Genomic DNA, 13,531 nt, shown 5'->3' with positions numbered 1-13,531 from the left:
ATCTCAGGCAGAGCTCACGTGAGCTTGTGCGATTGCATGCTTTAAGACTTGAAGGAGAATGCCCCCCATCCCTGCCCAAAGCCTGCTTCCCCAGGCCTTTCCTGGCTGCCCCCAAAGCGGAATTTTGTCTGGAGTTTCAATAAAGTGTGCAGCAATAATGATGAAAATGATTTAATAAGGTCACAGACATTATTCCCTAGGAAGGCCAATTGGTTTGAAGTTTTTTTTTTCTGATGTTAAACTAAATGGATCACTGGGTATGTTATTAGGAGTTTTGTCAAAACGCTTTAATAACATGCTCTGTAATCTACCTAACTGCTGTGATTGACAAGCAGGCCCCAGGGATATAAAATTCAGGAAGTGACTATTTACATTCATTATATACATGCTAATTTTGTGATCTCTGATGGCCATAAGGTTGTCATTTTTTCCTTTTCACACACAAAAAGAGGAAAATAGTAATACATTTAAAATGCTGTGGCCAAAACAAAAACGTATCTCCCCTAAGAGTTTTAATTACAGCATTTTGGGAAAGGCCTGCGTTGGAACTTGAAAATGGAATAAACCACTTGAATAAGTGGTCTAAAAAATTAAGTACACATAGAGGGGATGATGTGTGCTGTTGGTTCAGACTAAACAGTGATTAGCAAAAAGGGCTTAGTGATTTAAACAAGCCATTTGAGGGCGGTTTGCTCCTCATTTGAGGCCTGGTCCTGATTATAAACGAGAGCTTTTAATTAAGATTAGTAAGACCCAATTCAAGCTATAATTTGGTCCTTTTCCTCAGCAAATGTCTATGAAAACAAGGCAATTAAGGTTAAATGAGTTGAAGCATTTAAGGGGATGAAGTGCCCCCTCCTCACCCCAGCCTGCCCCTCCGGCAGAATGAGCACAAACAGGCCTGGCTAATTCAGACCAGAAGGCCAGCACAAGGCTGGCCCTGGAAGCTTCTAAAGTGCCCCTACCCAAGGCGTCCAGTGAGCTGGGGTTGCACAGGCTTAACAAAAGGAAGGGGACAGATAGACAGAATGTGCAAAGGCCCTGAGGAGAGTTTGAGCAACTAAGAAAGAAGAACACTGCACAAGCTGGGGAAGGGAAGGACTAGCAAACCAGAGTCTAAGTGGCCGTGTTGAGCCTGAGGCTGAGCCAGGGCACCCCTGCCCTGCTGCAACCAGCACTGAGATTCCAAACGCTCACATTCACAACTGGTGTCAAACAAGGTGGCAGCAGCAAGGGAGGGGACATGTGAAAAGGAAAGCGTTTCTGTAGTGTCCTCTTGTCACTCCCTCGTTAGGACCCCCCACCTCACTGCTTTCAGACCTGGGGACCCTGCCTGCCGCTAGGAACCCAAGGCTGAGTGGGACTAGAATCTAGGCCCTGCTGCCTTAGCTGGCCCACCTGACTGGAGACTGGCCAGTGTCCCCAAGTGAACTCTGCCACCTGTCTGGACACACCAGCCATCCTTAGCCTAGTCCTCTCCCCTGTTGGGCCTCAGTTTCCTTATCTGTAAAGTCTTCTGCCGCAGTCTGGCTGGGCACAAATCAGGAGCCACTCAAGCAGGAACAAACTTTATTTCCGAACTCCCGCGAATGCCACCCACGCGGCCTTCTCGGGGACACACCACACACCAACCGGAACTCCCTCCACCGGAACTTCACCAACCAAAGCGAACTCTCCAGGAATCCCCGCTAGAGCTCAACCGGAGAACTCAATGGGAACTCCGTGAGAACTCAAAAGTCATCATCTTAATGGCTCCCTGGCGTCACCTCTCAACCACTACTTCTGGCAAAAATGCCATGCATCATCCCGACTCGGCTATGGCCCTCAACAGTCTTCAGAGTTTGTGAGGCCTCTGGGAGGCCTTTCCTGGTACCTCCAGTACTGGGTGCTAACACCAGCCTGGGCTCCGCTCCAGGGAAGCCACATTGGTCATCACAACCAGGATGGCAGGGGCTCGGAGGACAGAAGCTCCCCTGGAGGATTGCTCACCTGTCTGGAGAACCAGGGAAGGCTTCCTGGAGGAGGTGTCCTTGGGGACACATCTGCCTGCCCTTTCCTCTAACAAATGCCCTCCACACCTGCTGGGTTCCAGGGAGGGGAGAAGAATAGGTCAAAGCCCTTCCTCAAGAGACCCACATTCCAGGAAAACATGACTGTAGCATGGCTGGATTAAAACAGGTATTTACAGGTCCCGAGAGGGCAACACGAGCAGTGGTCACTTGTGGAACATAGGGGGGCACTTTGATGCCCTATGAAGTTTCTTTTAACTTCAGATTCTGTAAAGATGCAAATTGCCAAGCAAACACTCACATGACCCCTGCCTCTCTCAGAGCCTTACCTAGCTGGCCAAGGTAAGTAACTCTTTCTGGCTACAGCAAGCCCAGAACACAGCTTCACGGTGGCTCTGCATGTGGAGGCCACAAGCCACACAGCAAGATGGTCTTAAAGGTGCAGCTCTTCCCAGAATGTGGGTGGGTTGCCTCTGGTACTGAGTTTTCTGACAAGTGTTTCACAACCAGCAGAAGTCCCACGGTAACACTGTCAAGGACAGAAGAGGCTCACACAGCCCCATGCAGGGCTTCCCCACCACCTGGCTCTGTCTCCCATGAAGAACCAGGGAGATCGTGGAAGCCACATTCCCAGGGCACGCTTCACTGAGAATCCATCCTCTGGGTTCATCACAATAAACAGCAAAGCCTATGGGATGTGTAGAATGGGGGCTCATCCCCCCAAGACTCCGACCTCTGCAGGCCCCCCTCCAGCTCAGGGCCTGCAGATGCAGCAGCCCAGGGAGGGAAAATGGGTTTCCTCAACTCTGGAAATGACCACGTGGAGGGCGTGGATCAATTACTGATGTCTGCAGTAAAGGAAGGTGGAAGCATGTTTGTTACTCCTGAAGTAGGTTCAGGCACACGTAGGAAAGCCTGTCTGTGTGTTTTAACTTGCATCTTCTAGGTAGATGGTCATCTGCAGATGCTGCAGGTCCACACATCGCTATGGGGAATTGGATGTATGCATGGATTTATATGAACAGTCAAGGAACCAACAAGCCTCTTTTCCCAGCCATTTTAGGTCCTGGAGATTGGTGGAAAAAGACAAAACCTTTATCTCTATTTAGATTTTGATCACAACATTTATGATCATTGACTTACACTCATCAACATAAACTATAAGGATGACCAATATCAAAGACACCCTCATCAACATCACTGTCAACATCATGGTCACCATAACCACCACCTTCACCATCACCATCACCTTCACCATCACCATCACCACCTTCACCATCACCTCCACCACCACCTTCACCTTCAACATCACCATCACTATCTTCATCATCACTATCATCACCACCTCCACCATTACCTCCTCCAACCCCATCACCATCCCCATCACCACCACCACCACCATCACCACCACCATCACCACCACTTTCACCACCACCTTCACCATCAACATCACCATCATCATTAACAATATCACCACAATCATCACTATCAACAGCAAACATCACCCTTATCATCACCACCACCATCAATATCATGATCACAGTAACAGCAGCTTGTACTTATATGGGATGTCCTATGTGCCAGGTGATGTATTGTTAATACATTAGCTCATTTAACCCTCAGGAAGCAGGAACTAGTAGCATGTCCATTTTACGAATAAACAAATGGAGCTTAAGTAAGTTGCCCAGGCTACCCAGCCCAGATTTGAACCTATGCAGTCTGGCTCTGAGTCCATGCTTTACCTTCTCTCTTTTAGCTGAATAAGGACTGTGCATTCCTCTTCTTGGAGCAAAAAGGGACACATGGTCATAATCACATATAGACACAGCGTGGAGAAATGGCCCACCACACCTGGGCTCTTGTCCCAACCCCATTAGACCTCCACCCTCACTGGCCTCCATTTTCCCATCTGTAAAGCAAGGAGATGAGCATCTAGGTGGTCTCCAAGGCCTGGAAGTCTCTGCACAGTCCTCCAGGGGAAGAAAGAGAGGGTTCTGGTGGTCCTTGGGGAAGGTTCCAGCAGGATGTGTCAGTACCAACTGAGAACTCTGGGTGGTCCCCAGGAATGAGAATACCTCATGTAAGTAGGATAGGGTCCACTCAGGACTCTGGAACCCACACTAGCATGTGGGGGTTCACTCATGAGGGTTTAGGGAGCAAGTGACCAAATGGCATCCTGTTCTTTGTTCCTAACAGTCATTCTATGTACCACTGATGAGGCCGATCAACAGGCACGGGTGCACCCCTGGTATTATCCTAAACCTGCTAACAAGAATGTCCACGGATAAATAACTTCAGTCCGTGCAACACCACGAGCCGACAAGCTCCTGCAGGGCAGGAACAGACAGGACCATGACCATCACCTCTGTTGCATGCAGGATTTCAAAGGTCTTCCTTGTTCCTAATTGCAGCAGAGCCTGTGACCTCTTTGAGAAGTAGTGGGAACAGAGGATGGTGGTGGTGGTAGTGACATCTTCATCTGCATATTGAGCACATACTGTATACTGATGGCCATGGGGAGCCAGGTTGCGAGGCAGGCGGGTCCCAGTATACCATACTGCATCTCAGTCTCCAGGACCAGCTGTGGCAGGGAGTATTTTAGGCCCCCCAAAACTAAAGGAGAAACAGGCTTGGGGAGGACAAGCCACCCCCTAAATGTCCACTTCAGAGGTGGCTGCAGCCATCGCTCCATGCAGAGGCCAGGCCTCTCCCAGCTCTTGTGCATGACACAGGGTCAAGTTGACATGGCAGGAAGGAGACCCCCAGACACCCTGTGCTCCATGCTTCTCAGCCAACACTTGCTCTCACAGGCGACTGGTCCAGGAAGAGCTCCAGCCTGGGCCATCGAGAGCCAACTCAGACCAACACATCCAGCATGCCCATGCTGTGCCAGGCTCTGCCCCAGGAGCTGGAGGCACAGGACAGACATGCCAGGCTCTCTGTAGCTGAGGAGCTCACCGTGAGCTGAGTCTGACAGCTTCCGTGTGGGAATGTCACATGCTTGGTTCACTGGGGAGCAAGACGCACCATTATAACCCAGAGTCAGAACAGCAATGACGGGACGCCTAGGGGCCTCCGGGAAGCTAATGGGTACTTACTGCATGGTGTGAGAGAGAGAGAGAGAGAGAGTGTGTGTGTGTGTGTGTGTGCACGCACACAGGAACACACACGTGTGTAACAGAGAGAGAGGAGGTTATCAGGGAAGGTTTCCTGGAGGAGGTAAATTAAAGAATGATCCACCTTTAGATTTATCCTGGACACAAAAAGAGGACAGGAGCTTTGGCAGGAGGAGAGAAACAGGGACTCGGAAACATGGACGATCCCAGCGCGTGAGTGTTGGGGCTTTGAGGTTTCGGGAAGTGAAGGGCAGAGGCTGGAGCCCTGGAGAGGCACTGTAGCTCCAGCAGCAAGGCACAGCCTCCTCCTCACATCAGAGGGGCAACCCGACCTCCTCCCTCCTCCCCAGGAGGAACGAGGCCCACAAAGTCAACAAGAGCGGGAGCTGGAGTCGGACCCCTAGCTCAGGCCGGGGGTGGGGTGGGGAGCTCAACTGGACTCCAAAAGGCTTCAGGGGAATAGGCGAGAGGAAGAAATGTGGGCCTCAGAGCAGGGAGGGACGGCAGCTTAGGGTCTAGGCTGGGAGAGGAAGAGGCCCGGTCAGTGGCGTAAGGTGGGAAGAGACCATGGGTGTTGGGGGTGCCAACCATGGCCTTCCTTTTGCAGGGCACTGGGTCTGGGGTGCCCAGCAGAGAGTCAGAAAGTGGTCACACCAAGCTACACATTGGAACCACTGAGCTAACCTCCAGGCCCTGCCAGCAGCTGGGCAGCCCATCCCTCTCACTTCTTGCTCGTGACCTGCTTTCCCTGCTGTCAGCCTGGCATTGTCCACAGTTCGGTGGGAAGGCACTAGCTTCCCCTCTTCAGCTTCTGGGCCCCGAGTAAGCCAGGGATTTGCCCAAACCAGGCTTGATCCAGGAAGACCTCATCTGCCCAACACTCGGCCTTGAGCAGATGCTCAATAAATGAGATGGATAAACAACCTCAGCATCTGAAGGTGGCATTGCCACGTCCTTTAAAACTTTGGCCTCTGCAGAGTCTGGCACAGAAAGAGTAGCACCCGTCATTTTCACTAGCGTGTTCCTGACACAAACCTCACACTTTGAAAGGCCAAGCTGGCAGGGTTCGGGGAGAAGAAAATGAGACACTAGAGACTGGCTGAGTGGGAATTAGAAGGCCTGGATTTCAGTCCTTGCCATGTCACTATGAAACTTGGGGACATTGTCAAAGATGCCTCTTTCCTCATCTGTACAACGGCAGCAGACAGGGAGGATTTGGGTCAGTGACTTCACATCAGGTGTGGCAAGAGCTGCTTCCAGCACCTGCACGCCAGGCTAAGCTCTGCCCTAGACCCATGGTCAGGGTGGCCCCACAGACCCTCATGGTGATGGTAAAGGTTCCGTCTGCCCCAGAGAGCCCTGGTTCCCGACACCACCAAGGCTGGGCCTTTTTTTTTTTTGATCCTAGGGATTGAACCCTGAGGCACTTAATCACTGAGCCTCATCCCCAGCCCTTTTTATTCACTTATTTATTTTTTAAAAAGTCTATTTATTTATTTATTTCAGTTATAGGTGGACACAATACCTTTATTTATTTTTTTATGTGGTGCTAGGCAAGCGCTGTACCTCTGAGCCACAACCCCAGCCCATTTATTTACTTTTTATTTTTGAGACAGGGTCTTGCCAGGTTTCTCGGGCCTTGCCAAGTTGCCAGTGCTGGTTTTGAACTTGCCATCCTCCTGCCTTAGCCTCCCCAGCTGCTGGGATTCCAGGCGTGCGTCACCGTGCCCAGCTCAGGCTGCTGGCTCAAAGGGAGCCAGTTTCTAGTGCCAGATATTCAAACCAGCACCCCCAGGCAGGGAGGAGAGGCTGGACAGACAGACAAACGGCACAATCCATAGTCTCTGCCCAAGCCCGGCAGCCTGAGCCAGGAGACCTGAGCCAGTTCCCAGCTGTGGAGGGCTCTGCGGTCCCTTGAGGGAGCTCCAGGCCATGCAGGTGGTTTTGGTTTGGAGTTAGGAGGAGTGGGGACCCTAGGCTCTTCTCACCCCACATCTAGTTAGGGACAGATATTAAATCAATATAAGATGCTTCCCCTTGATTTCTTTCAAAAAAACAAAAGTCTAAAACCGGGTGAGAATCAGGCACCCTGTGTCTCCAACTTCCACCCCCAACCCCCCTCCCCCCAGGAAGCAGCCTGCATTCCAGGGAGGAGAAGGCTGAGAGGAGGCTGGGTGTCCATGCCCATGGCAGCAGGGCTGTGGGCTCAGTCCTGGCTGGCATTATGGGGGGTGGACATCTGCCACCTACTTTGTCCCTGGCAGGCATAGGGTCTGGCTGGGAGGGCTGGGCAGACTCACCTTCACACTGCCTGCCTTCCCCCTTGTAGCCTGGCTTGCAGAGGCATTTGTAGGACTTGGGTGTGTTCTGGCAGATGGCGTCGATGTGGCAGTCATCTGTTCCCTCTGAGCACTCGTCTATGTCCACTGTCCCTGTGGGTGGAGGAGCAACAGGTAAGTGTGGTTGGGTAAGCAGCAGCCCCTGGTGGTGGCGGGAGCTCCTGCCCCAGCCCTTCTTCTGATCACTGAGGTAACTGACAATCACAGTTGCCACATGACAATCTGGTAACATCCTGGGAAGCTGCTCTGGGCCAGGCATACGGCTACCAACATATTAGGGATCACTGATTTTCATGATAAAAAGATGGGGAAATTAAGGATTAGGGACAACTTGAGGATCTTTGTGTGTCTTGCTCTCCCCACAAACATGGCTCCAATCCTCTTCCACTCTCCTTATTCTAGAATTTAGAGCCAGAAGGGCCCTTGGAGGAGTTCAAATCCCCCAGATGGGGAAACCAACGTGGGAGAGCAGAGAGCAGAGACCATCCCAAGAACTCCTGCAGGGGATGTGACACCGAATCCCACCAGCTGTAGCCTATGGGCTACTTATCTGGCTTCCACACTCCCAGACTGGAGTCCAGCCTGGGGCAGAACTGACGTTTAACTAGGCTAACCCAGGCTTGTAGATGCTTCTGATCCCCATACCCTCTTCCCTTCCTCAAAAACCTAGGTGGGAAACTGGTTCTTGCAACCCGATTTCAGATTCAAGTTCAGCCTGGGTTCAGAGAACTCCTGGCACTCCCCACCTCAGCCCTCAAGGCACACACACACCTCGTCAGGAACATGATGCAAAACAGCTCCCGTGTATGCACTTGAACACACTTTCTCACACACACAGGGAGAGGATCCCGGGGCACAGGCAATTTCTTGGGTTTAGATGAGGGAGGGGCCAGAGCACCCAGCATGGTGCTATAGGTTACTTGCTCCTTAGGGGAGAGACTAGACTCTGACATAGAACAAGCTCACCTGGCTTGTTCACCCAGCTGGCTATGAGAAAATACAGATGGAAGGCAGACGACAGAAGGACCCAGGAAAGCCAGAGAAAGGGTAGAATATCCCTGCCTCTTCATGCCTCTGGACTCACCCTAGATTTTCTGGTCCCCCAAAATGCCCACTTTGAATTACTTCCCTGGCTGGCATTTGGATTCTAAATCTGCAGGTAGGGGGTCCCTGAGCTATTCCCCCTCCCCCTGCAGGACTCCTTTTCTTCAACCCCAGCCCCCAAGGTTCCAGCACACCCCTGGGACAAGAGAGGCATCAAACCAAAACACAACAGAATGACCTCATGCGCATGCACGCGCACACACACACGCACGCGTGCACACACAGAGGCATTGCTTCTGAGGGTGGCAGGATCTGCTGAGGTGGCAACCCATCCTTCACAGCTGCCCCAGAGAAGTAGGGAAGGGAGCTGGCAGGCAATCACAGGCCAGGGCCAATGTCCAGGGCCACTTCTGGGAGCAGTCAAACAGGGGCATCAGGCCACGGGTATGGCTCTTCCTGCTTCCCAAGGGTGAGTGTATGGGAATGAGGGACAGGAAACTGCCCGGGGCTCTTGGGCCTGGTGCCCACCTCTAACCCCCATCTCCCACCTGGGCATGCATCCTCATCAGGATGAGAACAGATGCATGTTGGCAAGGGGTGGGTGGGGCTGTCTGCCAACACACCACATAACAAACATGACCTTAGGTGGGAGATGAGGAGAAAGCAGGAGAGCCCAGGTCAGGGCTTTCTGCGCACAAAGCTACGTACTCTGCCTGACCTGGGTGGCAGAACCCTGTGCAGGGCAACTTGCCCTCCAGCACAGGCTGCTCACTTTGATTACGGTTCTCTTATGCTGGGGACCAACTGCTGGGATTTCAGTCACTGGGCTTCCATGGAGGGGAGAAGAGGGCCAGAGACAGGACACAGAGGAAGACAGAGAGACACCAGAAGGGAAAGATGGGTACAAGGGAATGGTCCCACAGGGGCATTGGACTCCAAAACCGGAGAGAGACCCCCACATACATGTAGGGGCATGGGCAACAAAGCCCAGCTTCTGGAAGATGGGTCCGTGGGAAAAGCTCCCTCCAGCTGTGGAATGTAAATGTCTGGCACCCTCATGCAGGGTGTCACTCCCAGGAAGAGACCCCACACCAAAGACATTTCTCATGGAACCCAGTTCCATGCACAGGAGGCACAGGAAGCAGGGCAGGCAAGACCCTTCCCCAGGGAGAGAGCCCCTCCGAAGACCCAAGGAGAGAATGTGACTCCAGCCTTGCCTGAGAGCCCCTTTCAGGCAACCAGAGAGGACCAGAAGACAGGGAGGGAGGCAGAGTCCCTATGAAGTCCACTTGGCACCCCACCTCGCCTCCGCTGCCTGCCTGACCGCCCTGACCATGGCCACTCCCTCCTGTGTCTCCTGCCTCTCTTTACAGATGTCCTCATCACTGAGGTCCATGTCAGTCTCCCTCTGGGTCCCATTCACCTTCCTGTGCCTGTGGTCTGCTCTGGGTGCATTCTCATTCCTCTCTTCTCTCCTTCCCCACTGTCCATATGTCTGTCTTGCCAGGCATCTCCATCCTTGCTCTTTCCCTGTCCTTCCCAGTGTGCCTCCCTTCCCGTCCTCCTGTCGCTTTCTCTGGTGTCCATCTGTCTCCACCTCTCCTCCTTTTCCGTTGGGTAGTCCATGCCACAGTCAGCTCCTTTGATCTGTCTATGTCCCTTTGCCTCCTTCTCCCTCCCTTGGCTTCCCTCCTTTCCCCTGGGACGTTAGGCTCCCTCTTCGACCCTTCTGCGTCTTTCTCTGGGCTTCGCCCTGTGTCCTTTTGTCTGTTCCCTCTAAACCCCCTTTACTGTCCGTCTGTCCCTCTATCCCCTCCCTCTTTCTGTCCATTCTTTTCCCCTCATTCACCTCCTCCCGTCTCCTCGCCGGCCTCCCTTCGGCCCGCTCCCCTCTTCCCTGGGGAGCCCCTTCTCAGCTCCGGGGTCCCCGCCCCACTTCGGTCCGCACGCAGGGTGCCCCTCGGCCAGCCACCGCGCTTTCTTTCTTCCNCCAAAATGCCCACTTTGAATTACTTCCCTGGCTGGCATTTGGATTCTAAATCTGCAGGTAGGGGGTCCCTGAGCTATTCCCCCTCCCCCTGCAGGACTCCTTTTCTTCAACCCCAGCCCCCAAGGTTCCAGCAGGATGTGTCAGTACCAACTGAGAACTCTGGGTGGTCCCCAGGAATGAGAATACCTCATGTAAGTAGGATAGGGTCCACTCAGGACTCTGGAACCCACACTAGCATGTGGGGGTTCACTCATGAGGGTTTAGGGAGCAAGTGACCAAATGGCATCCTGTTCTTTGTTCCTAACAGTCATTCTATGTACCACTGATGAGGCCGATCAACAGGCACGGGTGCACCCCTGGTATTATCCTAAACCTGCTAACAAGAATGTCCACGGATAAATAACTTCAGTCCGTGCAACACCACGAGCCGACAAGCTCCTGCAGGGCAGGAACAGACAGGACCATGACCATCACCTCTGTTGCATGCAGGATTTCAAAGGTCTTCCTTGTTCCTAATTGCAGCAGAGCCTGTGACCTCTTTGAGAAGTAGTGGGAACAGAGGATGGTGGTGGTGGTAGTGACATCTTCATCTGCATATTGAGCACATACTGTATACTGATGGCCATGGGGAGCCAGGTTGCGAGGCAGGCGGGTCCCAGTATACCATACTGCATCTCAGTCTCCAGGACCAGCTGTGGCAGGGAGTATTTTAGGCCCCCCAAAACTAAAGGAGAAACAGGCTTGGGGAGGACAAGCCACCCCCTAAATGTCCACTTCAGAGGTGGCTGCAGCCATCGCTCCATGCAGAGGCCAGGCCTCTCCCAGCTCTTGTGCATGACACAGGGTCAAGTTGACATGGCAGGAAGGAGACCCCCAGACACCCTGTGCTCCATGCTTCTCAGCCAACACTTGCTCTCACAGGCGACTGGTCCAGGAAGAGCTCCAGCCTGGGCCATCGAGAGCCAACTCAGACCAACACATCCAGCATGCCCATGCTGTGCCAGGCTCTGCCCCAGGAGCTGGAGGCACAGGACAGACATGCCAGGCTCTCTGTAGCTGAGGAGCTCACCGTGAGCTGAGTCTGACAGCTTCCGTGTGGGAATGTCACATGCTTGGTTCACTGGGGAGCAAGACGCACCATTATAACCCAGAGTCAGAACAGCAATGACGGGACGCCTAGGGGCCTCCGGGAAGCTAATGGGTACTTACTGCATGGTGTGAGAGAGAGAGAGAGAGAGAGAGAGTGTGTGTGTGTGTGTGTGTGCACGCACACAGGAACACACACGTGTGTAACAGAGAGAGAGGAGGTTATCAGGGAAGGTTTCCTGGAGGAGGTAAATTAAAGAATGATCCACCTTTAGATTTATCCTGGACACAAAAAGAGGACAGGAGCTTTGGCAGGAGGAGAGAAACAGGGACTCGGAAACATGGACGATCCCAGCGCGTGAGTGTTGGGGCTTTGAGGTTTCGGGAAGTGAAGGGCAGAGGCTGGAGCCCTGGAGAGGCACTGTAGCTCCAGCAGCAAGGCACAGCCTCCTCCTCACATCAGAGGGGCAACCCGACCTCCTCCCTCCTCCCCAGGAGGAACGAGGCCCACAAAGTCAACAAGAGCCGGAGCTGGAGTCGGACCCCTAGCTCAGGCCGGGGGTGGGGTGGGGAGCTCAACTGGACTCCGAAAGGCTTCAGGGGAATAGGCGAGAGGAAGAAATGTGGGCCTCAGAGCAGGGAGGGACGGCAGCTTAGGGTCTAGGCTGGGAGAGGAAGAGGCCCGGTCAGTGGCGTAAGGTGGGAAGAGACCATGGGTGTTGGGGGTGCCAACCATGGCCTTCCTTTTGCAGGGCACTGGGTCTGGGGTGCCCAGCAGAGAGTCAGAAAGTGGTCACACCAAGCTACACATTGGAACCACTGAGCTAACCTCCAGGCCCTGCCAGCAGCTGGGCAGCCCATCCCTCTCACTTCTTGCTCGTGACCTGCTTTCCCTGCTGTCAGCCTGGCATTGTCCACAGTTCGGTGGGAAGGCACTAGCTTCCCCTCTTCAGCTTCTGGGCCCCGAGTAAGCCAGGGATTTGCCCAAACCAGGCTTGATCCAGGAAGACCTCATCTGCCCAACACTCGGCCTTGAGCAGATGCTCAATAAATGAGATGGATAAACAACCTCAGCATCTGAAGGTGGCATTGCCACGTCCTTTAAAACTTTGGCCTCTGCAGAGTCTGGCACAGAAAGAGTAGCACCCGTCATTTTCACTAGCGTGTTCCTGACACAAACCTCACACTTTGAAAGGCCAAGCTGGCAGGGTTCGGGGAGAAGAAAATGAGACACTAGAGACTGGCTGAGTGGGAATTAGAAGGCCTGGATTTCAGTCCTTGCCATGTCACTATGAAACTTGGGGACATTGTCAAAGATGCCTCTTTCCTCATCTGTACAACGGCAGCAGACAGGGAGGATTTGGGTCAGTGACTTCACATCAGGTGTGGCAAGAGCTGCTTCCAGCACCTGCACGCCAGGCTAAGCTCTGCCCTAGACCCATGGTCAGGGTGGCCCCACAGACCCTCATGGTGATGGTAAAGGTTCCGTCTGCCCCAGAGAGCCCTGGTTCCCGACACCACCAAGGCTGGGCCTTTTTTTTTTTTGATCCTAGGGATTGAACCCTGAGGCACTTAATCACTGAGCCTCATCCCCAGCCCTTTTTATTCACTTATTTATTTTTTAAAAAGTCTATTTATTTATTTATTTCAGTTATAGGTGGACACAATACCTTTATTTATTTTTTTATGTGGTGCTAGGCAAGCGCTGTACCTCTGAGCCACAACCCCAGCCCATTTATTTACTTTTTATTTTTGAGACAGGGTCTTGCCAGGTTTCTCGGGCCTTGCCAAGTTGCCAGTGCTGGTTTTGAACTTGCCATCCTCCTGCCTTAGCCTCCCCAGCTGCTGGGATTCCAGGCGTGCGTCACCGTGCCCAGCTCAGGCTGCTGGCTCAAAGGGAGCCAGTTTCTAGTGCCAGATATTCAAACCAGCACCCCCAGGCAGGGA

At 53.0% G+C, this 13,531-nt stretch overlaps 1 protein-coding gene across 4 annotated transcripts in view; it reads right to left on the bottom strand.

The window, feature by feature from the left end:
* The window catches only part of Scube1 (signal peptide, CUB domain and EGF like domain containing 1), a 128,557-nt gene extending 120,819 nt beyond the window's left edge, over positions 1-7,738 (bottom strand). For all 4 annotated transcript variants that reach the window (XM_015501751.2, XM_048803020.1, XM_048803021.1 and 1 more), the window contains exon 1: positions 7,426-7,738. In XM_015501751.2, coding sequence (XP_015357237.2) covers positions 7,426-7,723 — 298 coding nt within the window. In that variant the 5' untranslated portion in view covers positions 7,724-7,738. The remainder of the gene's footprint in view (positions 1-7,425) is intronic.
* Between the last annotated feature and the right edge of the window lie 5,793 nt (positions 7,739-13,531).

This window comes from Marmota marmota, unplaced genomic scaffold (genome assembly GCF_001458135.2).
Source record: "Marmota marmota marmota unplaced genomic scaffold, marMar, whole genome shotgun sequence".
Taxonomy (NCBI): Eukaryota; Metazoa; Chordata; class Mammalia; order Rodentia; family Sciuridae; genus Marmota; species Marmota marmota.
The sequence above is the reverse complement of the archived record's forward strand: the minus strand, read 5'-3'. Positions and strand labels throughout refer to the sequence as shown.